This window comes from Psammomys obesus, unplaced genomic scaffold, assembly GCF_907164565.1.
Source record: "Psammomys obesus unplaced genomic scaffold, mPsaObe1.curated_primary_1811, whole genome shotgun sequence".
Lineage (NCBI taxonomy): Eukaryota > Metazoa > Chordata > Mammalia > Rodentia > Muridae > Psammomys > Psammomys obesus.
This window is the reverse complement of record NW_026592118.1, coordinates 337189-363024: the sequence shown is the minus strand read 5'-3', so window position 1 is coordinate 363024 and position 25836 is coordinate 337189. Positions and strand designations below refer to the sequence as shown.

At 40.7% G+C, this 25836-nt stretch overlaps 1 protein-coding gene across 5 annotated transcripts in view; it reads left to right on the top strand.

Moving 5' to 3' along the window:
* Positions 1-25836, top strand: part of Herc6 (HECT and RLD domain containing E3 ubiquitin protein ligase family member 6) — an 82699-nt gene that overhangs the window by 21635 nt on the left and 35228 nt on the right. For all 5 annotated transcript variants that reach the window (XM_055612723.1, XM_055612722.1, XM_055612721.1 and 2 more), the window contains exon 11: positions 23816-23909. In XM_055612723.1, coding sequence (XP_055468698.1) covers positions 23816-23909 — 94 coding nt within the window. The remainder of the gene's footprint in view (positions 1-23815; positions 23910-25836) is intronic.

The window sequence follows — 25836 nt, the reverse complement described above, 5'->3', positions numbered from 1 at the left end:
AAAAAGTTCTGAGAAACACCATGTTCTGGGCAATACACAGCCATTACAACCTCAGATTCCACAGAGCTGTAGGTTTCTGAACTGGTTCTAGATGGGAATGGGTTCATCAACACTCAGGCAGGGAAGTAGGATAGGCTCCAAAAGTTCTGATGAACTATTTGCTGCTGATTAATTCAGGGAGAGTGAGCATCTGTGTCTTCAGATGCAAACAAACCTGGTGGGGATGGCCCCACCAGGATAGTTGTAATGGATAGTTACAATCCTATACTCACATGTACATCCCAGGCTACATTGGGTCACTAAACAAAACTAAAAGTCAGGAATTTGGGAAAGGGACTGATAGGACTGAAAGGGGTATTGACAAGGATGAAAGGAGATAAAAGATTATGGGGAAAGAATGTCTGGAATACATCATATAGCTCTATGAAACTGACAGAGAACAAAATTAAGGAGTAAAAAGGTAGAGATAAAGTCAAGCAAACAAAGTTTGTTAAGAAGTGGCCAGATAGTTCCCTACAGCAGTGAAGAGGCTCACAGTTTCCAGCTACTTTAGTTTTTGAGACAAAACATCTCACTGAAGCTCACTCCTTTTAAGAAAGCTTGATGATCAGCAAGTTCCATGGATACCATCCTCTACCTCCCAATTCAGGCTACAGGCACACAGGCACCACTGTTGCCAGCTTTTCCTGTGGGTGCTTGGGATTTTAACCCATGTCCTCTTGCTTTCGCAAAGACAAATTCACGTCCTGAGCCATCTCCCCAACCCCATTTTTTTAAAAAAACATTTTATTAGCATATATTAGTCGTACACAATAAGTTTTAATATACTGTTTCACGCATTGTATATTTTAATCATTTTCCCTTTACTAATTACCTTCTCTTGCCTCCTCATACTCCAACTGATCCTCTTCCTCTACACAAATAGCACCTCTTTTGTCTTAATGGATTTTTTTCATGACCAGTGAGTTTCTTTTTTCTTTCTTTTTTGAAAGATTTATTTTTATTTTATTTGCATGGCAGTGTTTTGCCTGCATGTATGTCTATGTGAGGGTGTCAGATACCCTGAAACTGGAGTTACAGAGAGTTGTGAGCTGCCATGTGGGTGCTGGGAATTGAATCTGGGTCCTTTGGAAGAGCAGCCAGTGCTCTTAACCAGTTGAGTCATTTCTCCAGGCCTGACCAGTTAGTATCATTAGGATTGTTTACAGGGTCATGGGGCACCTTAGCAGTGGCTACAACACTGAAGAAAACAGACTTATTCTCAGTATTTTGAGTCCCTGCAGTTACCACTGACCACTGTAAAAAGAAGATTCTCTGATCAAAACTGACACTGGCACTGTTTTCTAGGCATAGACATAATTATTCAGAAGAAAACTGATGGGTACATTATGTCCATTTAGTATAACAAGAATAGTAGTTTCCCCACTAGGGCCTGTGAGCTAGCTAGCCATAGGCTCTTGACCAGTTCTACAGTATCAGGTGTGATTTCCCTCCTGTGCAGGAACCCTAAAGTCCAATCAGCAAGTGGTTGGTGACCTCTACAGAAGATTTGTCACTGTTGCACCAGGGAGCTCATCTTTCCTGGCCAGTGAGTATTGTTGTATGCAGATCCAAGCTGAGTAAGACTCTTAAGAACAATTCTTTCCAAGTAGCTTTCATGGCACTTTCTGGCAATGTGATGACTATCCAGAGTAAAGAAGCTTCTATCCCAGTCCCAGATTTCTTTCTCTATGTCATGTGATCAAAATGTTGAGTCCCACTGATTCTTATTAACCAGCCTCATTCTAAGCTTAGGAGCTTGAGATTCTTAGGAGAACCTCAACAGAATTCTCTAGGAACTAGAGAAGCTCAGGAAAGATAAATGCTATGGCTTCTGTCTGACAGTTCACTAGGAATTATCTTTTCAGTGTCTGCAAAACATCTGGGCATCTGTGCTTGCCCCAGACAAAGGCAGACAAGAAACCGGGGACACCATTTCCATTGCCCTCTGCCATCTCTTTCCGACTTCCTCCTTACAATCTGGAAGGGAAAGACTTTACAGGACGAGAGGTCCCTCTTCCTCTTCTTCTTCTTCTTCTTCTTCTTCTTCTTCTTCTTCTTCTTCTTCAACAAAAATTTTTGTTGTTAAGTCAGGGACAGTTAAGTGAGGTTCTCAAAAATCTCAAAGCTTAATCTGGTTATAATTGTTGATCCAATGGCCACCATCGTAACCGTAGTCAGTTCCTCACTCCTTTAGATGCCATCTGTTAGACAAAGAGCAGGAACTTTTTCTTTGTCTTAGAGGCTGAAGTGAGGGAAAAGATAGCCACAGCCTTAATCATTGGTAACAAAATGAGACTCTGAGCTGAACAGAAAACTGGAAATAGAATTTTCAGGCCTTTTGATCAGGACAATAAAAATGTCCTGTTACTGCCTTAATGGTATCATAGGAAAAACATTAAAATGCCCAAATCCTGTAAAACACAGAACATTTTCCCATTTCTGAAATGGATGTTTTCTAGAAAGTGATATATTGACATTTGGAAAAGAATTACTTCATACCTATAAGTCTCCTTTGAAACCTATCAGAAATAGTGGGGGAATCCAAATAAGAAGCCATGATGTGATGGTGTCGCTTGTTCTGATGTTCTTAAGGTTCTTTCACTTGGCTGGCCTACAATGAACGGGACTGTCCTGAGTTTATGCCTCACAGAATAGCTTCTGAGAAGTGGTGGTACATCTTTAGAAAAATATTTATTTCACATCAAAATTTTCTTCTAAATATACTTACAGTTTTGGTTTTTGAGCTGTGTGATGATACACATTTGTAGACTATCTCTTTGCAAATAAAACATGCCAAAATAGTTCAATCAAATTGGGCTTCTGAAAGAATTTGCTTCCAAAGACTTGTTTCTTTCTATGTGTGTAAACTGAAATGATGCAACAGGTTTGTCTGTGTAACAGCTGAGTCCATCTTCAGAAGCAGGAGAATTTTATTGTATCACTGACCCATTATTGATGACTGTAGTGATTCTCCAGCAGAAGGCTTAGAATCTTGCTTGTCAGGATATTTTGAAAGCCAATGTATTGTTATGGATTATAAATAAATCTTCCCTCCTGAAAGGTAGATACTGAATTAACAAGTCTTTAAATTGATTTTGTTTTCCTTAAATCCAAACTTTACTGTAAGCTGCATGTAAATGTTTGTAAATCATTGTACTATTTGACAACTTTTTAAGTGTTAAATATGTATTTCAAATATATTTTTTAAATGACCGGTGTCAGAAGTAGAAACAGTACAGGGCCTGTTGTGCAAGCATGAGTACCTGAGTTTGGATTCTCAACACCCATGTAAGATCTGGGTATGGCTCTTTGTCCATGTGTTTGTGGAAGTGTGTACCCCAGCACTGGAGGAATAGAGGGATAGGCTGATCCTTGGTGGGGAGAGGGCTACTTGTTATCCAGTCTAGTGGAAAACACAATCATCAGGTTCAGTGAGCAATCCATTAATAAGAAATAAAGCGTAACACAAAAGTAGCAGATGCTCAAAGTCAAGCTCTAGTTTCTAGTCACATGTTTATACATGTGCAACCCGCACACATGTGTTCATATACGTGTTTACAAGTATATACAACTTCTACACATACAACACACACAAATTTAAAAGGAATAGAATTATAATTCTAAGTTATCTAAGTTATCCTCTGTCTTTCCTAGATTAGACATTTTCAATTTCTTAACCTTTGTTCCCTTATTCAGTGAATTTATTACAAATCACTGATACCAAATGAAGTGTTTCTTAGAATAATAGTCTCCTCTCTTGAAACAAGGTACTAAATTAAAGCTCAGTAATCAAAGTCTGAAAACAGTCATTCTGTTTCATGGGTTCCATTTCTGTTGGTGTTTAGAGAAAACTAATGTTGAGGTCTCAAGGCAGCAGCTCTTGTCAACATTGTGCTTTGACACATAAAATATAAACTGCTGTAAATTACCTCTAGGCAATTAGTCAGCTCCAATAATATGGCAATATTAAATCTGTCTGCATTTTGCAAAGATCTATAGAGAATAAAGATGTTTATAAGAGCACAATTAATGTTAAGATTAATGTATCTTCTTTTTTTAAATTGTACTTTATTTACTTTGTATCCCCCCTCTAGTTCCGTTCCTCCTCCCCCTTCCTAAATCCTCCCTTCCTCCCCCTCCTCCCCCTTCTCCACACACTCCCCTCCCCAAGTCCACTGGTATGGGACGGTTTCTTTTTCTTCCTTCTGATCCTAGTCTGTTAGGCTCATCAGATCAGAATTGCTGCATTGTCTTCCTCTGTGGACTGGTAAGGCTGCTCCCCCTTCAGGGGGAGGTGATCAAAGAGCAGGCCAATCAGTTCATGTCAGAGACAGTCCCTGTTCCCATTACTATGGAATCCACTTGGACACTGAACTGCCATGAGCTACATCTGTTCAGGGGTTCTAGGTTATCTCCATGCATGGTACTTGGTTGGAGTATGAGTCTCAGGAAAGACCCCTGTGCTCAAATTTTTTGGTTCTGTTGCTCTCCTTGTGGACCTCCTGTCCTCTCCAGATCTAACTATTATTTCCCACTTCTTTCATAAGATTCCCTGCATTCTGCCCAAAGTTTGGCCATAAGTCTCAACATCTGCTTTGATAGTCTGCAGGGCAGAGCCTTTCAGAGGCCCTCTGTGGGAGGCTCCTAACTTGTTTTCTGTTTTCTTCTTCTGGTGTCGATCCACTTTGCCTTTCAGAGTGGGGATTGAGCATTTTAGCCAGAGTCCTCCCTCTTAATTAGTACACATTAAATCGGTTAGAAGAAAAAGTGGGGAAGACCCTAGAACTCATTGGTACAGGAGACAACTTCCTGAACAGAACACCAACAGCACAGGCTCTAAGAGCAACAATCAATAAATGGGACCTCATGAAACTGAAAAGCTTCTGTAAAGGAAAGAACACCGTCCTCAAAACAAAATGACTGCCTACAGATTGGGAAAGAATCTTCACTAACCCTCTATCTGACAGAGGGCTAATATACAGTATGTATAAAGAACTAAAGAAGCAGAAAAACAACAAGCCAAGTAATCCAATTAAAAAGTGGGGAATAGAGCTAAACAGAGAATTCTCGATAGAGGAATATCAAATGGCAGAGAAACACTTAAAGAAATGCTCAATGCCATTAGCCATCAGGGAAATGCAAGTAAAAATGTATCTGCTTTTTTTTTTTTAAATTTTACTTTTCTTATTCATTACATTTTGTTAATTCTGTATTCCAGCTGTATCCTGCTCCCTCATTCCTTCCCCAATCCCACCCTCCCTCCCTCATCTCCTCCCTGCCCCTTCCAAGTCCACTGATAAGGGAGAACCTCCTCCCCTTTCATATGACTCCGTTTTGTCAGGTATTTTCAGGACTGGCTGAAAAGTCCTCCTCTGTTGCCTAACAGTACTGCTCCTCCCTTGTGGGGTGGGGAGGTCAAAGAGCCAGTCATTGAGTTCCTGTTAGAAATAGTCCTTGTTCCCCTTACTATGGGAAACCAATTGATTACTGAGCTATCACGGGTCACATCTGAGCAGAGGTTCTAGGTTTTATCCACTAATGGTCTTTGGTTGAGTGTCCATCTCAGAAAAGACCCTGTGCCCAGATATATTTGGTCCTTGTGGAGCTCCTATCCTTTCCACATCAAACACCCCTTCTTTCATATGATTCCCTGCACTCTGAAAATGTATCTCCTTTTTTTTAAGATTTATTTATTATGTGTATGGAGTTCTGTGTGCATGTACACCTGTAGGCCAGCAGAGATCACCAGATCTCACTATGGATGGTTGTGAGCCACTGTGTGGGTGCTAGGATTTGAAGTCAGGACCACTGGAAGAGCGGCCTGTGCTCTTTTTTCTTTTTTTATATTAATTATAGTTTATTTACTTGTATCCCAGCTGTAGCCTCCTCATTCCCTCCCAATCCTACCCTCCCTCCCTCTTCTCCTTCCTGCCCCTCTCTAAGTCCACTAATTGGGGAGGTTCTCCTACCCTTCCATCTGATCCTAGCTTAGCAGGTCTCTTCAGGGCTGACTACAATGTCCTCTTCTGTGGCCTAGCAAGGCTGCTCCTCTTGGGGGTGGGGAGGTCAAATAGCCAGCCTTTGAGTTCATGTCTGAGACAGTCCCTGTTTCCCTAACTAGGGAACCCACTTGGATACTGAGCTGCAATGGGCTATATCTGGGCAGGGGTTCTAGGTTATATCCATTCATAGTTCTTGGTTGTTTCTCCAACCAAGAACTGTTTCTCCAGTCTCAGAAAAGACCACTGTGCCTAGATATATTTGGTCCTTGTAAAGCTCCTGTCCTCTCCAGGTCATACTAACTCCTCCTACTTTCATATGATTCCCTGCACTCTGCCCAAGGTTTGGTTATGAGTCTCAGCATCTGCTTTGATACACTGCTAGGTAGAGTCTTTCAGAGGCCCTCTATGGTATGCTCCTGTCCTGTTACTTGTTTTCTCCTATTTCCAATGTCCATCCCATTTGTCTTTCTAAGTGAAGATTGATCATCTTATGCTGGTCCTCTTTCTTGTTTATCTTCTTTAGGTGTACAGATTTTAGTATGTTTATCCTATCTTATAGGTCTAGTACGCACTTATAAGTGAGTATATACCATGTGTGTCTTTCTGTTTCTGGGATACCTCACTCAGGATGATCTTTTCTAGGTCTCACCATTTGCTTGCAAATTTCATGATTTCCTTGTTTTTAATTGCTGAGTAGTATTCCATTGTGTAAATGTACCACAATTTCTGTATCCATTCCTCAACTGAGGGTCATCTGGGTTGTTTCCAGATTCTGGCTATTACAAATAAAGCTGCTACAAACATGCTTGAACACATGTCTTTGTTGTGTACTTAAGCATATTTGGGATATATGCCTAGGAGTGGTATAGCTGGATCTTGAGAAAGTGCTATTCCTAATTGTCTGAGAAAGCGCCAGATTGATTTCCAAAGTGGTTGTATCAGTTTACATTCCCACCGGCAATGGAAGAGGGTTCCTCTTTCTCCACAACTTCTCCAGCATGTGTTGTCACTTGAGTTTTTGATCTTAGCCATTCTGATGGGTGTAAGGTGAAATCTCAGGGTCGTTTTGATTTGCATTTCCCTGATGGCTAAGGATGTTGAGCATTTCTTTAAGTGTTCCTCTGCTATTCTGTATTCCTCTACAGAGAATTCTCTGTTTAGCTTTGTAACCTGTTTTTTTTAATTGGATTGCTTGATTTGTTGCTTTTTAACTTCTTGAGTTCTTTATATATTCTGGATATCAGCCCTCTGTCAGATATAGGGTTGGTGAAAATCCTTTCTCAGTTTGTACATTGTTGTTTTGTTCTGATGACAGTATCTTTTGCTTTACAGAAGCTTTTCAGTTTCATGAGGTCCCATTTATTGATTGTTGATGTTAGAGCCTGTGCCGTTGGTGTTCTGGTAAGGAAGTTGTCTCTTGTGCCAAATGAGTTCTAGGCTCTTCCCACTTTTTCTTCTAACTGATTAAGTGTGTCTGGTTTTATGGTGAGGTCTTTGAGCCACTTGGATTTTAGTTTTGTGCAGGGTGATAAATATAAATCTATTTTCATTTTTCTGCATGTAGACATCCAGTTGGACCAGCAATATTTGTTGAAGATGCTGTCTTTTTTTCCATTGAATGGGTTTGGCTTTTTTGTCAAAAATCAAGCATTCATAGGTGTATGGGTTTATTGCTGGGTCTTCTATTTGGTTTCATTGATCCATCATTCTGTTTCTATGTCAGTACCATACAGGTTTTATTACTATTGCTCTGTAGTACAGCTTGAGATCAGGGATGGAGATGCCTCCATACGATCTGTTGTTGTAGAGGATCATTTTGAAAATTATGGGTTTTTTTTCTCTCCACATGAAGTAGAGAATTTTTCTCTCAAGATCTATAAAGAATTGTATTGGTATTTTGATGGGAATTGCATTGAATCTGTAGATTGCTTTTGGCAGAATAGCCATTTTCACTATGTTAATCCCACCAATCCATGAGCATGGAAGATCTTTTCATCTTCTGATATCTTCTTCAATTTCTTTCTTCAGAGACTTGAAATTTTTCTCAAACAGCAAATTTTTCTCAAAATTTGCTTGGTTTTGAGTCACGCAAGGTACTTTATGTTATTAGTGACTACTGTAAAGGGTGTTGTTTTCCTCATTTCTTTCTAGGCCCTTTTGTCTTTGGTATACAGGAGGGCTTCTGATTTTTTTTTTTTTTGAGTTAATTTGGTATCCAGCCACTTTGTTGAAGGTGTTTATCAGCTGAAGGAGTTCTATGGTTGAATTTTTGGAGTCGCTCATGTATACTATCATATTATTTGCGAATAGTGAAACTTTGACCTCTTCCATTTCTATTTGTATCCACTTGTTCTCCTTTAGTTGTCTTATTGCTCTAGGTAGGACTTCAAGTACTATGTTGAAGAAATATGGAGAGAGTGGGCAGCCTTGCCTTGTCCTTGATTTCAGTGTGATTGATTTAATTTTCTCTCCATTTAGTTGATGTTGGCTATAGGCTTTCTATATATTGCCTTTACTATGTTTAGGTAAGTGCCTTGTATCCCTGATCTCTCCAAGACTTTAAACATGAATGGATGTTGGATTTTGTCAAATGCTTTTTCAGCATCTAAGGAGATGATAATTTGCTTTTTCTCCTTCAGTTTGTTTATATGGTTGATTACATTGATGGATTTCTGTATATTAAACCACGCTTGCATGCCTGGGATGAAGCCTACTTGGTCATGGTGGATGATATCTTTGATGTGTTCTTGGATTCGGTTTGCCAGTATTTTTTTGAGTATTTTTGCATCAATATTTATAAGAGAGATAGGGCTGAAGTTTTCTTTTATTGTTGGGTCTTTGTGTGGTTGAGGTATCAAGGTGACTGTGGCTTCACAGACTGAGTTTGATAATGTTCTTTCTGTTTCTGTTTGTGGAATAGTTTGAGGAGGAATTGGATTTAGCACTTCTTTGAAGGTCTGGTAGAATTCCACGCTGAAACCATCTGACCCAGGGCTTTTTTTGGAGGGGAGACTTTTGATGACTGCTTCAATTTCCTTGGGGGATATAGGACTCTTCAGTCTTTCTACCTGCTCTTGACTTAATTTTGGTAGATGGAATCTATCAAGAAAATTGTCCATTTCATTTAGATTTTCAAATTTTGTGGCATATAGGCTTTTGTAGTATGACCTAATGATTGTTTGGATTTACTCAGTGTCTGTAGTCATGTTCCCCTTTTCATTTCTGCTTTTACTGATTTGGATAGATTCTCTCTGCCTTTTAGTTAGTTTGGCTAAAGGTTTGTCTGTCTTGTTGATTTTCTTAAAGAACCAGCTTTTTGTTTCATTGATTCTTTGAATTGTTTTATTTGTTTCTAATTGACTGATTTCAGTCCTGAGTTTTATTATTTTCAGTCATCTGCTCCTCTTAGGTGTTTCTGCTTCTTTATTTTCTAGGGCTTTCAGTTGGGCCATTAACTTGCTTGTTTGTGATATTACAAATTTCTTCTTGAAGGCACTTAGTGCTATGAATTTTCCTCTGAGCATTGTTTTCATTGTGTCCCATAAATTTGGGTATGCTGTATCTTCATTTTCATTGAATTCTAGGAAGTCTTTAATTTATTTCTTTATTTCTTCCCTAACCCAGCTGTCATTGAGTAGCAAGTTGTTCAGTGTCCATGTGCGTGTAGGCTTTTTGTTATTTCCATTGTTGTTGAGGTCCAGGTTTAGTCCATGGTGGTCAGATAGAATACAGGGGATTATTCAATTATTCAATTATTCAATTATTCAATTATTCAATCTTTTTGTATCTGTTGAGGCTTGCTTTGTGACCAAATATAGGATCTATTTTGGAGAGGGTTCCAGGAGGTACTGAAAAGAAGGTATACTCTTTTGAGTTTGGGTGAAAAGATCTGTAGGTCCATTTGATTTAGGGCCTCTGTAAATGCCTTTATTTCCCTATTTGTTTTCTGTCTCATTGATCTGTCCCTTGGTGAGAGTGTGGTGTTGAAGTCTCCCACCATTAAGGTGTTGGTATCAATGTGTGCCTTAATCTTTAATAATGTTTCATTTACGAATGTAAGCGCTCTTGTATTTGGGGCATAGATGTTCAGAACTGTGATGTCCTCTTGGTGGATTTTTCCTTTGAAGAGAATATAGTGCCCCTCCTCATCTTTTTTGATTAATTTTGGTTGAAAGTTTGTTTTATTAGATATTAGGATAGCTACCCCAGCTTGCTTTTTGGGTCCCTTTACTTGAAAAACATTTTTCCAGCCCTTTACTCTGAGGTAGTGTTTATCTTTGTTGCATAGGTGTGTTTCTTGGATGCAACACAATGTTGGATCTTGTTCCCTCAACCATTCTGTTAGTCTGTGTCTTTTAATTGGGGAGTTGAGTCCATTGATGTTGATAGACACTAGTGACCAATGAATGTTACTTTCTTTTGATGTGGGGTTGGTGGTGTTGCTGTGTTTCATTGCTTGTATTCTTTTGAATTTTTGTTGTGTAGTTATCTATGTCCTATGTTTCCTTGATGTAGTTGTTTTCATTCAGTTGGAATTTTCCTTCTAGTAACTTCTGTAGGGCTGGGTTGCTGTGAAGATATTGTTTAAATTTGGTTTTGTCATGAAATATTTTGTTTTCTCCACCTATGTTGATTGAAAGTTTTGCTGGGTATAGTAATCTGGGTTGGCATCTGTGGTCCCTTAAGGTCTGCATGACTTCTGCCTAGGCCCTTCTAGCTTTCACAGTTTCTGTTGATAAATCTGGTGTGATTCTGATAGGTCTACCGTCATATGTTACTTGGCCTTTTTCCCTTGCTGATTTTAATATTTTTTCTTTGTTCTGTAGGTTCAATGCTTTGACTATGATGTGATGTGAAAAATTTCTTTTCTGATATAGTCTATTTGGTGTTCTGTAGGCCTCTTGTATGTTTATGGACATCTCTTTCTTTAAGTTGGGAAAATTTTCTTCTATGATTTTCTTGAAAATATTTTCCGGACCTTGGAGCCTGGTGTCTTCTTTTTCTTCTCTTCCTATTATTCTTAGATTTTGTCTTTTCATGGTGTCCTTGATTTCTTGGATGTTTTGTGTTTGGAACTTTTCTGATTTTATTTTTTCTTTGAGAGATGTATCAATTTCTGCAAGTGTATCTTCAGCACCTGAGATTCTCTTTTCCATCTCTTGTATTCTGTTGGTGATGCTTACCTTTGTAGTTCCTGATTTTTTCTCTCTGTTCTCCAGCTCCAGATTTTTCTCTGTTTGTGTATTCTTTATTGATTCTAATTCTGTTTTCATGTCTTGTACCATTTCCTTCATCTGTTTGAATGTGGAGTCCTACTTTTCAATGATGGCTTCTATTTTTTTGTTATTTTCCTCTATATGCCACTAATTGTGCCTCTATTTGTTTGGCTGTATTTGCCTGTATTTCTTTGAGAGCTTTGTTCATTTCCTCTTTTTTTGCCTCAAATTGTGTGGCCTTTTCTCTGAGAAATATTTTTTTTTTTTTTTTGAGATTAATGACCTTCACCTGTTTGATTGTGTCTTCCTGTATTTCTTTAAATCTTTTGATAGTCTGGTAAAATTCTGTGTTAAAACCATCTGGCCCAAGGCATTTTTTTGGTTAGGAGATTTTTTTTTTCTTGTATATTTTTTTTTATTTAAATCTTTTATTTATTTTTTATTAATTACACTTTATTCATTTTGTATCCCCCCATAAGCCCCTCCCTCCTCCCCTGCCAATCCCACCCTCCCTCCCCTTTCTGCATGCATGCCACTCCCCAAGTCCACTGATAGGGGAGGTCCTCCTCTCCTTCTTTCTGATCTTAGTCTATCAGTTCTCATCAAAAGTGGCTGCATTGTCCTCTACTGTGGCCTGGTAAGGCTGCTCCCCCCCAGGGGGAAGTGATCAAAGAGCAGGCCAATCAGATTATGTCAGAGGCAGTCCCTCTTCCCATTACTATGTAACCCACTTGGACACTGAACTGCCATGGGCTACACCTGTGCAGGGGTTCCAGGTCATCTCCACAAATAGTCCTTGGTTGGAGTAGGAGTCTCTGGGAAGTTCCCTGTGTTCAAATTATCTTGTTCTGTTGCTCTGCTTGTGGAGTTCCCGTTCCCTCCAGCTCTTACTATTTCCCACTTCTTACATAAAATTCCATTCACTCTGCCCATCAGTTGGCCATCAGGCTCAGCATCTGCTTTGACAGTCTATACTGCAGAAGCTTTCAGAGGCCCTCTGTGGCAGGTTTCAAGGTGGTTTCCTGTTTTCTTCTGGCTTTCAGAGGCCCTCTGTAGCGGGTTCCGAGGTTGTTTCCTATTTTCGTTTTCTTCTGATGTACATCCTCTTTGCCTTTCAGGATGGGGATTGAACATTTTAGTTAGGGTCCTCTCTTTTGCTTAGTTTGTTTAGATGTACAGCTTTTAGTGGGTTTATTCTATATTGTATGTTTATATGAGTGAGTATATACCGTGAGTGTCTTTTTGCTTCTGGGTCAACTCACTCAGGATGATCCTTTCCAGGTCCCACCATTTACCTGCAAATTTCATGATTTCCTTATTTTTCATTGCTGAGTAATACTCCATTGTATAGATGTACCACAGTTTCTGCATCCATTCTTCAGTTGAGGGGCATCTGGGTTGTTTCCAGCTTCTGGCTATTACAAATAAAGCTGCTACAAACATGGTTGAACAAATGTCCTTGTTGTGTACTTGCGCCTCTTTTGGGTATATGCCTAGGAGTGGTATGGCTGGATCTTGAGGAAGCGCTATTCCTAGTTGTCTGAGAAAGCGCCAGATTGATTTCCAGAGTGGTTGTACCAGTTTACATTCCCACCAGCAGTGGAGAAGCGTTCCCCTTTCTCCACAACCTCTCCAGCATGTGTTGTCCCTTGAGATTTTCATCTTGGCCATTCTGATGGGTGTAAGGTGAAATCTCAGGGTTGTTTTGATTTGCATTTCCCTAATGGCTAATGAGGTTGAGCATTTCTTTAAGTGCTTCTCTGCCATTCGATATTCCTCTGCAGAGAATTCTCTCTTTAGCTCTGTTCCCCATTTTTTAAGTGGATTACTTGGTTTGTTGCTTTTCAGCTTGTTTAGTTCTTTATATATATTGGATATGAGTCCTCTGTCAGATAGAGGGTTGGTGATGATTCTTTCCCAATCTGTAGGCAGTCGCTTTGTTTTGATGACGGTGTCCTTTGCTTTACAGAAGCTTTTCAATTTCATGAGGTCCCATTTATTGATTGTTGCTCTTAGAGCCTGTGCTGTTGGTGTTCTGTTCAGGAAGTTTTCTCCTGTACCAATGAGTTCTAGGGTATTCCCCACTTTTTTTTCTAGCCGATTTAATGTGTCTGGTTTTATGTTGAGGTCTTTGATCCACTTGGACTTCAGTTTTGTGCAGGGTGATAAGTATGGATCTATTTTCATTTTTCTACATGTAGACATCCAGTTGGACCAGCACCATTTGTTGAAGATGCTATCATTTTTCCATTGTATGGTTTTGGCATCTTTGTCAAAAATCAGGTGTCCGTAAGTGTGTGGGTTTATTTCTGGGTCTTCTGTTCGATTCCATTGATCCACCATTCTGTTTCTATGCCAGCACCATGCAGTTTTTATAACTGTTGCTCTATAGTACAGCTTGAGATCAGGGATGGAGATACCTCCAGAAGATCTTTTATTGTAGAGGATTGTTTTAGCAATTCTCGGTTTCTTGTTATTCCATACAAAGTTGAGAATTTTTCTTTCCAGGTCTGTAAAGAATTGTGTTGGCAATTTGATGGGAATTGCATTAAATCTGTAGATTGCTTTTGGTAAGATGGCCATTTTTACTATGTTAATCCTGCCAAGCCATGAGCATGGGAGATCTTTCCATCTTCTCATATCTTCCTCTAATTCTTTCTTCAGAGACTTGAAATTTTTTTCATACAAGTCTTTGACTTCCTTGGTTAGGGTTACGCCAAGGTACTTTATGTCATTTGTGGCTATTGTGAATGGTGTTGTTTCTCTAATTTCTTTCTCAGCCCTTTTGTCTTTTGTATACAGGAGTGCTACTGATTTTTTTGAGTTAATTTTATATCCGGCCACTTTGCTGAAGGTGTTTATCAGCTGTAGGAGTTCCCTGGTAGAGTTTTTGGGGTCACTCATATATACTATCATATCATCTGCAAATAGTGATAATTTGACTTCTTCCTTTCCCATCTGTATCCCCTTGATCTCCTTCGACTGTCTTATTGCTCTAGCAAGGACTTCCAGCACTATGTTGAAGAGATATGGAGACAGTGGGCAGCCTTGTCTTGTCCCTGATTTCAGTGGGATTGCTTTAAGTTTCTCTCCGTTCAGTTTGATGTTGGCTATAGGCTTGCTGTATATCGCCTTTACTATGTTTAGATATGTGCCTTGTATCCCTGAACTCTCCAGTACTTTAAACATGAATGGATGTTGGATTTTGTCAAATGCTTTTTCAGCATCTAGGGAGATTATCATGTGGTTTTTTTCTTTCAGTTTGTTAATATGGTGGATCACATTGATGGATTTCCGTATATTGAACCACCCCTGCATACCTGGGATGAAGCCTACTTGGTCATAGTGGATAATATATTTGATGTGTTCTTGGATCCGGTTTGCAAGTATTTTGTTAAGTATTTTTGCATCAATGTTCATAAGGGAGATTGGCCTGAAATTCTCTTTCTTTGTTGAGTCTTTGTGAGGTTTAGGTACCAAGGTGATTGTGGCTTCATAGAATGAGTTTGGTAATGTTCCTTCTGTTTCTATTTTGTGGAATAGTTTGAAGAGAATTGGAGTTAGCTCTTCTTTGAAGGTCTGGTAGAATTCTGCACTGAAGCCATCTGGTCCTGGGCTTTTTTTGGATGGGAGACTTTTGATGACTGCTTCTATTTCTTTGGGGGATATAGGACTATTTAGTTGATTTACCTGGTCCTGATTCAGCTTTGGTGAGTCAAATCGATCAAGAAAATTGTCCATTTCATTTAGATTTTCAAATTTTGTGGCATATAGACTTTTGAAGTAAGTCCTAATGATTGTTTGGATTTCCTCAGTGTCTGTAGTTATGTCCCCCTTTTCATTTCTGATTTTGTTGATTTGGGTGGTGTCTCTCTGCCTTTTAGTTAGCTTGGCTAAGGGTTTGTCGATCTTGTTGATTTTCTCAAAGAACCAGCTCTTGGTTTCATTGATTCTTTGAATTGTTTTATTTGTTTCTAATTGATTGATTTCAGCCCTGAGTTTGATTATTTCCAGCTGTCTACTCCTTTTTGGTGTGTCTGCTTCTTCTTTTTCTAGGGTTTTTAAGTGGGCCATTAAGTTGCTTGAATGAGCTGTCTCGAATTTCTTCTTGAAGGCACTTAGTGCTATGAACTTTCCTCTTAGCACTGCTTTCATTCTGTCCCACAAGTTAGGGTATGTTGTGTCTTCATTTTCATTGAGTTCTAGAAAGGCTTTAATTTCTTTCTTTATTTCTTCCCTGACCCAGCTGTCATTTAGTAACAAGTTGTTCAGTTTCCATGAGTGTGTAGGCTTTTTGCTATTTCTGTTGTTGTTGAAGTCCAGCTTTATTCCATGGTGATCAGACAGGATACAAGGGATTATTTCAGTCTTCTTGTATCTGTTGAGGCTTGCTTTGTGACCAACTATATGGTCTATTTTGGAGAAGGTTCCATGAGGTGCTGAGAAGAAGGTAAATTCTTTTGTGTTTGGGTGTAAAGTTCTGTAGATGTCTGTGAGGTCCATTTGATTCATGACCTCTGTCAGAGATATTGTTTCTTTGTTTAATTTCTGTTTTGTTGACCTGTCCTTTGTTGAGAGTGGGGTGTTGAAGTCTCCCACTATTAATGTGTGGGGATCTATATGTGGTTTAAATTTTATCAATGTTTCTTTTACAAATGTGGGTGCTCTTGTATTTGGGGCATAGATGTTCAGGATTGTGATGTCTTCCTGGTGGAATTTTCCCTTGATGAGTATGAAGTGTCCTTCCTCATCTCTTTTTATTATTTTTGGTTGAAAGTCTATTTTATCAGATATTAGAATGGCTACTCCTGCTTGTTTCTTGGGTCCATTTGCTTGGAAAGTCATCTTCCAACCTTTTACCCTCAGGTAATGTCTATCTTTGTGTCTTAGGTGTGTTTCTTGTATGCAACAGATTGCTGGGTTTTGTTTACGTATCCATTCTGTTAATCTGTGTCTTTTTACTGGAGAGTTGAGTCCATTGATGTTGAGAGAGATTAATGACCAGTGGCTGTTAGATCCTTTGATTTTGATGTTGGCTGTGTTCATGTTTGTGTGCTTGGTTGCTTTTTGTTTTGCTGTAGTAAGGTTAATTATTTCCTGTGTTTTCTTGACAGAAGCTAATTTTCTTGGGTTGTATTTTCCCTTCCAGTGTCTTCTGTAATGCTGGATTTGTGTGTAGGTATTGTTGAAATTTGTTTTTGTCATTGAATATCTTGTTTTCTCCGTCTATGAGGACTGAGAGTTTTGCAGGGTATAGTAGCCTGGGTTGACATCTGTGTTCTCTTAGGGTCTGCATGATATCTGTCCAGGCCCTTCTGGCTTTCATAGTTTCTGTTGAAAAGTCAGGTGTGATTCTAATGGGTTTGCCATTATATGTTACTTGGCCTTTTTCCCTTGCAGCTTTTAGTATTTTTTCTTTGTTCTGTATACTTCCTGTTTTGATTATTATGTGGCGGGAGGATTTTCTTTTCTGGTCAAATTTGTTGGGTGTTCTGTAGGCCTCATGTATCCTTATTGGCTTCTCCTTTAACTTGGGGAAATTTTCTTCAATGATTTTGTTGAAAATATTTTCTGGGCCTTGGAGAAGGGAGTCTTCTTTTTCCTCTATTCCTATTATTCTCAAATTTTGTCTTTTCATATTGTCTTGGATTTCTTGGACGGTCTGTGTCAGGAATTTTTTGGATTTCACATTTTCTTTGACAGATACATCGATTTCTTCCATTGTATCTTCTACACCTGAGATTCTTTCTTCCATTTCTTGTATTCTGTTGGTTATGCTTACCTCTGTAGTTCCTGTTTTCTTCCCTAAATTCTTCCTCTCCATTATTTCCTCCATTTGTGTTTTCTTTAATTTTTCTAGTTCTATCTTCAGGTCTTGAGTTGTTTTGTTTACTTCCTTCACCTGTCTGCTTGTATTTTCCTCTTTTTCTTTTAGTTCCTTCAACTCTGTCTCTTTGATTTCTTTCAGTGATTTAATTATTTCTTCTCTGAAGGCCACAAGCTGTTTGGCTGCATCTTCCCGTATTTCTTCACGGATGGCCCTAATTTGCTTGTCTTTATCTTCCTCCATTTCTTTACGGATAGCCATGATCTGTTTGGTTTTATCTTCCTCTAATTCTTTACGTATTTTATCTGTTTCCTCTATTATTCTCTTCATCAACATAGATGTAAGGTCATCTTCTTGATTTTCTATTATGGTGCATTGTTCAGGGCTGTTCGCCCCTGGATGGCTGGGTTCTGGAGATGCCATATTGCTCTGTCTTTTGTTGGTTGAGCCTTTACGCTGACCTCTACCCATTGGGCTGATTTAGGTTTTGGCTGTTAGTTTCTGTGCTTCCTGGAGTCCTGAGGTAGGGAGTATCCCCTTGGCCGGAAGATGATTTTTCCTGAAGGAGTCCTTCTCTGATTTTTGGTTATGGTCACTGTATGGCCAGTGTTTCTCCGGAGATGCCACTGCTCACCTCAGGTTTATAGCCCTGAGTAGTAGCTGTGGTCTATGTTAGGCAGGGGGGGATCTCCTCTTACCCATAAAATTTCTCAAGACAGCTGCCCCACTGCTGGGTTTCTTGTTATAAATTTAGTGTGCTGCTGCTCACTAAATTTCCATGTACAGTCCTCTTGAAGAAACTGCTGATTCCCTAGCTATGGGGTTTTCTCCCAACAGGGAAACTCAGTCTGTTATCCTGGGGCGCACAGTTCTGTCTGAGAAAGTGGGAGGTGCACTCAGCAAGTCTCTGGGCCAAAGGCTGATTGCTCTGCTCTGGACCTGGAGAATGTGCACCTAGGTTGATTTGGCACCTGGGGGCACTGTTCTGGTCTGGAGGCTGGGTGCCTCACTCTGGACCAGAAGCTGTGTGTCTCTGTCTGGGATGGCGGCTACAGGCACTGCTCTGGTCCAGACGCTGTGGGTGCAGCCCCCCTGAAGGATCAGGGATTCCTACAGTTTTGGCAGTCCAGCCAGGGACAACTGGCCGATCCCTGGCACAGTATCTGAGGGCTGCTGTAATGGCTCTTCGACTCCTGTAGGTCCGAGGATGCAGCTGTGTGTCCCAGTGCGCCAGGGGAACGCAACAATGGCGGCAGAGCACAGCGCTTCTGCCTGCACTAGAGTCTGCGTGAGTCCAGGAAGTGTTTTGGTGCTGGGTGTCCTAAGCGTTAGAGCTGCTGACCCCCTCCGCTGGGGGTTTCCTCCTGCCAGAGACACGCAGTCTGGTGCCCTGTTGCCCTGGTGCCCACAGTTCTATCTGAGGCGGCGAATCACGCGCGCAGGCAGGGCTCTGTGCAGGCAGGCGCCTTTGTCCCTCCCGGCTCTGGGTCCGGGCTGGCTCCTGGGGCACCCGCGGAACCCGAGTCTTTTCCAGGGGATGTCTGGGTAACCTGGGGTCGGTCCCAATTGTTTCCTGCTCCGTGGGGTTATCTCTCGACTGGGAAATCCAGTCTATGGTGTTGTGGGCCCACAGTTCAGTCTGGGACCGTGACCAGATCGCGCTGGCGGGTAGCTCTGGGCTGGCGACTAAGCAAGCGCCTGGCGGAACGGGGATCTCTTCCGCGGTTTTGCCGGGTGAGTTAAAGCTGATCGAATCCCCCACCGTGGGGTATCCTCTCACCTGAGAAACACAACCACTTGTGTTTTATGGCCGCGAGTTCTGATTGCTGGTCACTGTGCCAATCCTGCTGTGCTGCTCCTCAGAATGAGAGTCCTCCCGGCGCTGCCATCTTGCCCCTGGTTATGAGAAATATTTTTGTTTCCTCTTTATGAGCCCCAAATAGCTGGAGAAGCATAGTTTTAAAGTCTTTTTCTTGTGTATCTAGGAAATTGAAGTGTCCATTGATTTGGGGGTTCCTGGAGAAGCCATGATGTCCTGATTTTTGTTGGGTGTGTTCTTACGTCGGCCTCTGGCCATCTCCTTATCTGTAACCCTCACTGTTTGTTCCTGGAATCTGTACTTCAGACTAAGACCGTCTTTTTCTGGTTTCTGGATTGTTTTTCAAGAAGATGAGAGAGGTTCACTGGTTGGGAGTGTGCCTTGTGGTTTTAGCTTTACCTAAGTGAGGAATGTGATGGTGGCGCTATTCGCAGGTGCTTTTACTGGGGCACAGTGTGCATGCGTGGATTTTCTGACTATAGCAGTGTTCTACAGGCCACTGGTTTGCAGCATTGTCTGGGATCTAGGAATTGTTTGCCTGGAATTCGCTCATAGACCCGCAAAGCAGAGGGTTCAGTGTTGGGATCGCTGTCCCAAGAATCCCTATGATGCCCACACTAGGGGTGTGAGTGGTAGGGATCTGTTGTCTGGTGCCTTGTGTAGAGCGGCCCTGGATCTGGGGCTCTGCAAACACTCCCTTGAAGGCACACCCACTCTCTTGCAGGACCAGTTGGAAAGCACAGGGGTTCCCCTTGTTCTATACTCTCCAATTTGATCCTGCTGGGGCAAATGCGGGTGTAGGCTAACAGTCAGCTCAGTGGTGCTGTAGCAGCAGGTCTTGGTGTCCATCTGCACTGTGTGCTGTTCTGGGTGCAGCCCATGCTGGGGCTCCGGCATTTTGGTCTGTGTTGGACTCTGCAGGCCCCTTCTGTATCCTTCTCCTCCACCAGGGAATGATTTTGGTGGCTGGTCCTGGGGAAGTGCTGGGGTGGGTGTGGGTGGGGAGAGCGGGGACTGAATCTTCTCTGTCCGAGATCCCAAGGCCAGGGCCCAGGTGCTGTGGTCTGTGGTGGAATCCACAGGCCACCTCTCTGTCCTTCCCCTCCGCCAGGGAAGGCTTATGGCAGTTGGTCCCAGGGGTGGGGGGGGCGGGGTGTATGGGAGTTGAGTATCCTCAGTCCCAGATCCTGAGCCTGGGTATCTCTGCCAGAAGCCGCCCAGCACTGGAGCTTATGGCGGCTGGTCCTGGGGAAGTGCCAGGTAGGGTTGAGTGTCCTCAATCCCAAGTCCTGAGACTGGGTTTCTTTGCCAGGGGCCGCTGGCTGCACTGCAGCCCAGGTGCTGTGGCCTGTGGTGGAATCCACAGGCCGTCTCTGTCTTTCCCCTCCACCAGGGTAAGCTTATGGCGGCTGTCACAGGGGAGTGCCAGGAAAGGTTGGGTATTCTCAGTCCCAGATCCTGAGCCAGGGTTTCTCTGCCAGAATCCGCCGGTGCTGGAGCTTATTGTGGCCAGTCCCAGGGAAGGGTCTGGTACCAGGAAGGGTTGAATGACCTGAGTCCCAGGTCCCGATCCAGGGTTTGTTTGCTAGGAGCAGCCATCTGTGCTGGAGCCCAGGAGCTATGGTCTGTGGCAGAACCTGCAGTGCGCCTCTCTATCCTTCTGCTCTGCCAGGGCAGGTTTATGGCTGCGGTCTTGGGGTTGTGCCCGGAAGGTTTGGGTATTCTCAGTCCCAGATCTTGAGCCGGGATTTCTTTGGCAGGAGCCACCACTGTCGCTGGGGCACTGGCACTGGTCTGTGGCGGATTCTGCTGTCCGCCTCCTCTGCCTTCTCCAAAGAGGAAATAGAGTTGGATATGGGGAAGTGCCTAGGGATCAAGTCCCAGGAGGGGTCTGCTGTGACCTGATTCTAGATGGACTCAGTTCATGGTTAGTCTCTTTCTCCCTGGAAGCCTAGATAACTCTGTTCTGGGTTCAGCAGCCCCTTCACTCACCAATTTTGGTGTTTTAGGTCCTTTGACCCTCAGATAAGGTGCACGCTAGTCGCCACCATCTTGGATCCCCCCCTTTCTTCTTTATGTTAGCCCCAGACTCATGCTTCTTGCATGTAGAGAAATCTTCTATACTATTATTTTTAGAAGTTAAGGCCATACTAGCTTAAAAAACCTGCATGTTAATTCTTTCCAGCTGAAATCACCTAAGGCACAATAACTCCAGAAAAAATTATCCAGCCTGATTTTTTTTTCTACATGTAGCAAGCAATAAAAAATTAAGAGCTGAGGGAAATGTGTCACCATATATCAAAGTGAGAAAGTAGAATTGTAAGTAGAGTTTTAAAGACCCTGAATGAATATTCATTGGAGTAACCCTTTTAGCTACACACACAAACGCACACCTCCTACTCATATCCTTAAGTCTTCCTGCTTGTTCATCTTAGCATTCCTTTACAAATATGTTGTTCTTTGTCTAAAAAGTATAAAGCATTAAGCTTTTATGATTTCTTTAGAATTATTTTCTTCCTATGTACCCATATAGGAACATATAAAATAGCAATATATAATAAAACTCATATGTTTTTCTCATGTATGTATGTCTTCTGCTTATTGCATACTGGGAAATAAGTATAGAATACTTATTGAGTTCTTAGGCTCATCTAAAGATTCCATAGAGCCAGGAGAAAGGCAAAAGTGATCTCTTTCTCTTCTGCAAAACTGTCTTTTTAAAGAAGAAAAAATACCCATGACCACTTTTTTGTGAGTTTTCAGGTGAAGGCTGCAAAGGACAAAGAATTTCTGAGAAGTATTAACAGTTATAACTTGTATAAATTCTAGTTCTAATATCAATATTTATATTTAGTCCAGCAAGCACAAAATATTTTTTCATGTATGAATATTTTATTGAATATGGTTGTTTGCTTTTTTACTTTTTTAATTATTTAATTATTATAAATTTATTATAACTTAGTGCTGTAGCCCTCCTCATCTCCTCCCAGGCCCACTCTCCCTCCCTTTTCTCCCCCTATGCTCCTCCTCTAGTTCACTGATATGGGAGGTCCTCTTCCCCTTCTATTTGAGCCTAGCCTATCAGGTCTCATGAAGGCTGGCTGCATCATCAACTTTTGTGGCTGGCAAGGATGCACCCTCCAGGGAGAGATGATCAAGGAGTCTGCCATTGACTTCATATCAGAGACAGCCCCTGCTCCCCTTACTAGGGAACCAACCTGGAAACTGAGCAGCCCATGGGCTTCATCTGAGCAGGGGTTCTAGGTCCTCTCCATGCATGGTCCTTGGTTGGAGTATTGGTCTCTGCAACCCCCCACCCCAAGCCCACATTGGTATCCTGTGGAGCTCCTGTCTCCTCCAGGTCTTTTTATCTCATCCTTCTTCCATAAGGTTCTCTGCAATCTGCCCAAACTTTGGCTATAAGTCTCTAGAAAAGATCATCCTGAATCAGGTAACCCAGAAGCAGAAAGACACAGATGGTATATACTCACTTATAAGTGGATATTAGCCATATAATATAGGCTAAACATATTAAATCTGTAGTCCTAAAGAAGTTAAACAACAAGGAGGACCCTTGGGAAGAGGCTGAAACCTCATTCAGAAGGGCAAACAGTATAGACATTGGAAGTAGGAGAAGACAGGGAACAGGACAGGATCCTTCCACAGGGGTCCTCTGAAAGACTCTACACATCAGGGTATCAAAAGAGATGCTGAGACACACAAAAATATTTGTGGATTATTCTTCTGAAGCTATTAGACTTTCGAATGCTCATCATCAACCTGCTAACTAGACAATTTCTGGGCAGTATTTCAATGTGAATAGGGGTCATGGCCGAGAAGAGTTGGGTAAATATGCAAGGATCTAGAACTGGTGGAAATACGGATAGGATTTTGAGGTAAGAGATTCAAAGACTCACTGCACAAACTGTGTGTTTATGTTTTTCATTAATGAGTTAATGTGTCTTTCAAAAAGTTTCTAAGGGATAATATCCAGAATATATTAAAAAAATCTAAAGAAGTTAAAAAGCAACACATCAAGTAATCCAATTAAAAAGTGGGGTACAGAGCTAAACAGAGAATTCTCTGTAGAGGAATACAGAATAGCAGAGAAACACTTAAAGAAATGCTCAACATCCTTAGTCATCAGGGAGATGCAAATCAAAACGACCCTGAGATTTCACCTTACACCCATCAGAATGGCTAAGATCAAAAACTCAAGTGACAACACATGCTGGAGAGGTTGTGGAGAAAGGGGAACCCTCCTCCATTGCTGGTGGGAATACAAACTTGTACAACTTTGGAAATCAATCTGGTGCTTTCTCAGACAATTAGGAGTAGAGCTTCCTCAAGATCCTTCTATACCAAAAAAAAAAAAAAAAAAAAAAAAAAAAAGATCCTGCAATACCACTCCTAGGCATCTATCTAAAATATGCTCAAGTACATAACAAAGACATTTGTTCAACCACATTCGTAGCAGCTTTATTCATAATAGCCAGAACCTGGAAACAACCCAGATGTCCCTCAGTTGAGGAATGGATACAGAAATTGTGGTACATTTACACAATGGAATACTACTCAGCAATTAAAAACAAGGAAATCATGAAATTTGCAGGTAAATGGTGGGATCTAGAAATGATCATCCTGGGTGAAATATCCCAGAAGGAGAAAGACACATATGGTATATACTCACTCGTAAGTGGATATTAGATATGTAATATAGGATAATCATACTAAAATCTGTACACTGAAAGAACCTTTTACAGTATTTGAGGTTAAGTTCTTTAACATTTCATTAAGAACATTTTTATCAATATTTTGCACATATATTTGCAGTATTGAGGTTAATCATTTTAATAAATTCAGAAATTAAAATGAAGAATTCTTTTCCTCTCTGTTTATGTGTTCACAGAGATACTGGAGAGAACAGTTTCATTGAAGTGGACTTAGAACTGGCAAGGAATGTCTTCAAGAAGTTAACAGAAGTAAAATGGATTTCTTCCTTGGTAACAACCACTATTTATTTGACTTACATGAGCTGTGGCATAATCACATTTATTTATAGGAATAAATATAACAACAGTTTAGTTTGGTGAAAGGTGAGTAACTGGGGCTGAACAGAGGCCTAGTCTCCATTCTAAAGGTACTTTAGTCCAGACTATGAGAGGTGGTGGCATTTGCTTTTTTATTAAACCATTAAATGCACAGTAGATATAATTTTCTGTCTCCAATATGAAGAAAGTAATATGGAGACATAAAGCTTCTATGAAAAGAACAGTGGTTTGGGAAACAGGATACCCTCTGTGGGGAATGGTTAAAAACACTCAATGCCTGTTTTGAGACGAATCTCAGGTGTATTTCTGCTAATGAATCATCTCTTCTCTACTTTGGGTTTACCTTTTATCTTTACCTACAATTTTAGTTTGTTATTAAGGTTTCTGGTTCTGGGCCACACAGAGGGAAACATACAAACTTAGATTGTGAGTACAGGAAGCTGCAAATTAATAATAGACTGCTATCTGTCGTGGTACCTTGGGACTGCCAAACATAGTGTAATATGGGAGTCTTAAGAACAATAAAAATATCCTTTATAGTTTTGGAGCTGGAATATTTGGAAGCTCTAAGATTAAGGTTCCAACATAACCAGTATCTGATAAGGATCAATTTTTTGGTTAATAGAAGACTATGTCTTTATTTTGAGTTTTCATTAGTAAAAAGAGATAGGGGTCTTATTTATAAGACTCCTAATCCTATTGATAAGGACTGTATTTTTATGACCTAATCATCAACAAATTCTTCGTCTTAATATCATTGCATTGAAGAGTAGGATTTCAACACATGAATTTGAGGGAGACAGATAATCTGTAGCAGAGGAGAGAGAAAGACAAGCTGTATTCACCTTCACTGAAAGCTAGAGACAGGGTTTAAGCACTGATGTATGAGGTTAAGAAAAGGGAGAGAAAGGGCATCTGTGGTCAGAACAAATGGGTTTCTACTGAGATAGATGGAAGGAATGTCTATCTGTGATGTTCTTTTATATAGTTCCTCATTCAGGTACATGTGGTCTGGGTGCTCCTCGGTAATGAAGCTACTTAGAAGGAGTTTATGACAGCTTTGCTTTAATCACTTAAGAGGATCCCTAAAATTTCTGCTTTCTGCCTAGCTATATCTCAATAGACCTCAGTTTACAGTAATTTTTGGAGCTGATGTAGCCCAGTACTAAGGCACTTGCCTAGGATATATGAGCCATAGGCTCACTCTACATTAATCTCCATGCTGTTTAAAAGGATCCAAGTACATTCTACATTTGGAAATGAAAGGGGGAGCTTTTGCTTACTGTGTAGTAAATATTATATTTTCATTATAAAGATAAAGACTAGTAGATGATATTCAGTACATTTGGGCCGTGAGTTTATTTACATGATGAGGAGATAACTGGGGGTGATCCTCTCCATGTAATTTATGAGACATGTTAATATCATGGGAAGATTATGGAAAGGGGTTCTGAATGAAATCCCATGAGAAATGCTACACATTATTATGAATCATGATGCACATTAGTAAATCCAAGACTCCATGATAGAAAAAAATCTAACTTAATATTTATCTTTCTTGGAGTTATTGACATTGTGATGATTTTTTCTGCATTAACACCTACTAGCAATCCACAGAAACTATCATTGATTTGCTCCCTGTTACCCCATAGAAATAGGCCATGGTGAAACACATCACTCAGAAAGTGGAGGCAGAAAGATCAAAGAATTTAAAGTCATTGTCAGCTATGTAACAAGTTTGAGGCTAGCCTGGGTTACATGAGATCCTGTCTCTAAATTATAATAATATAACATAATTGAAATTTAAAATTTCTCTTAGACATGAAAACAACAAATTGTAAGAATATTAAATATAATTTGGTTGCAGTGGTGCACACCT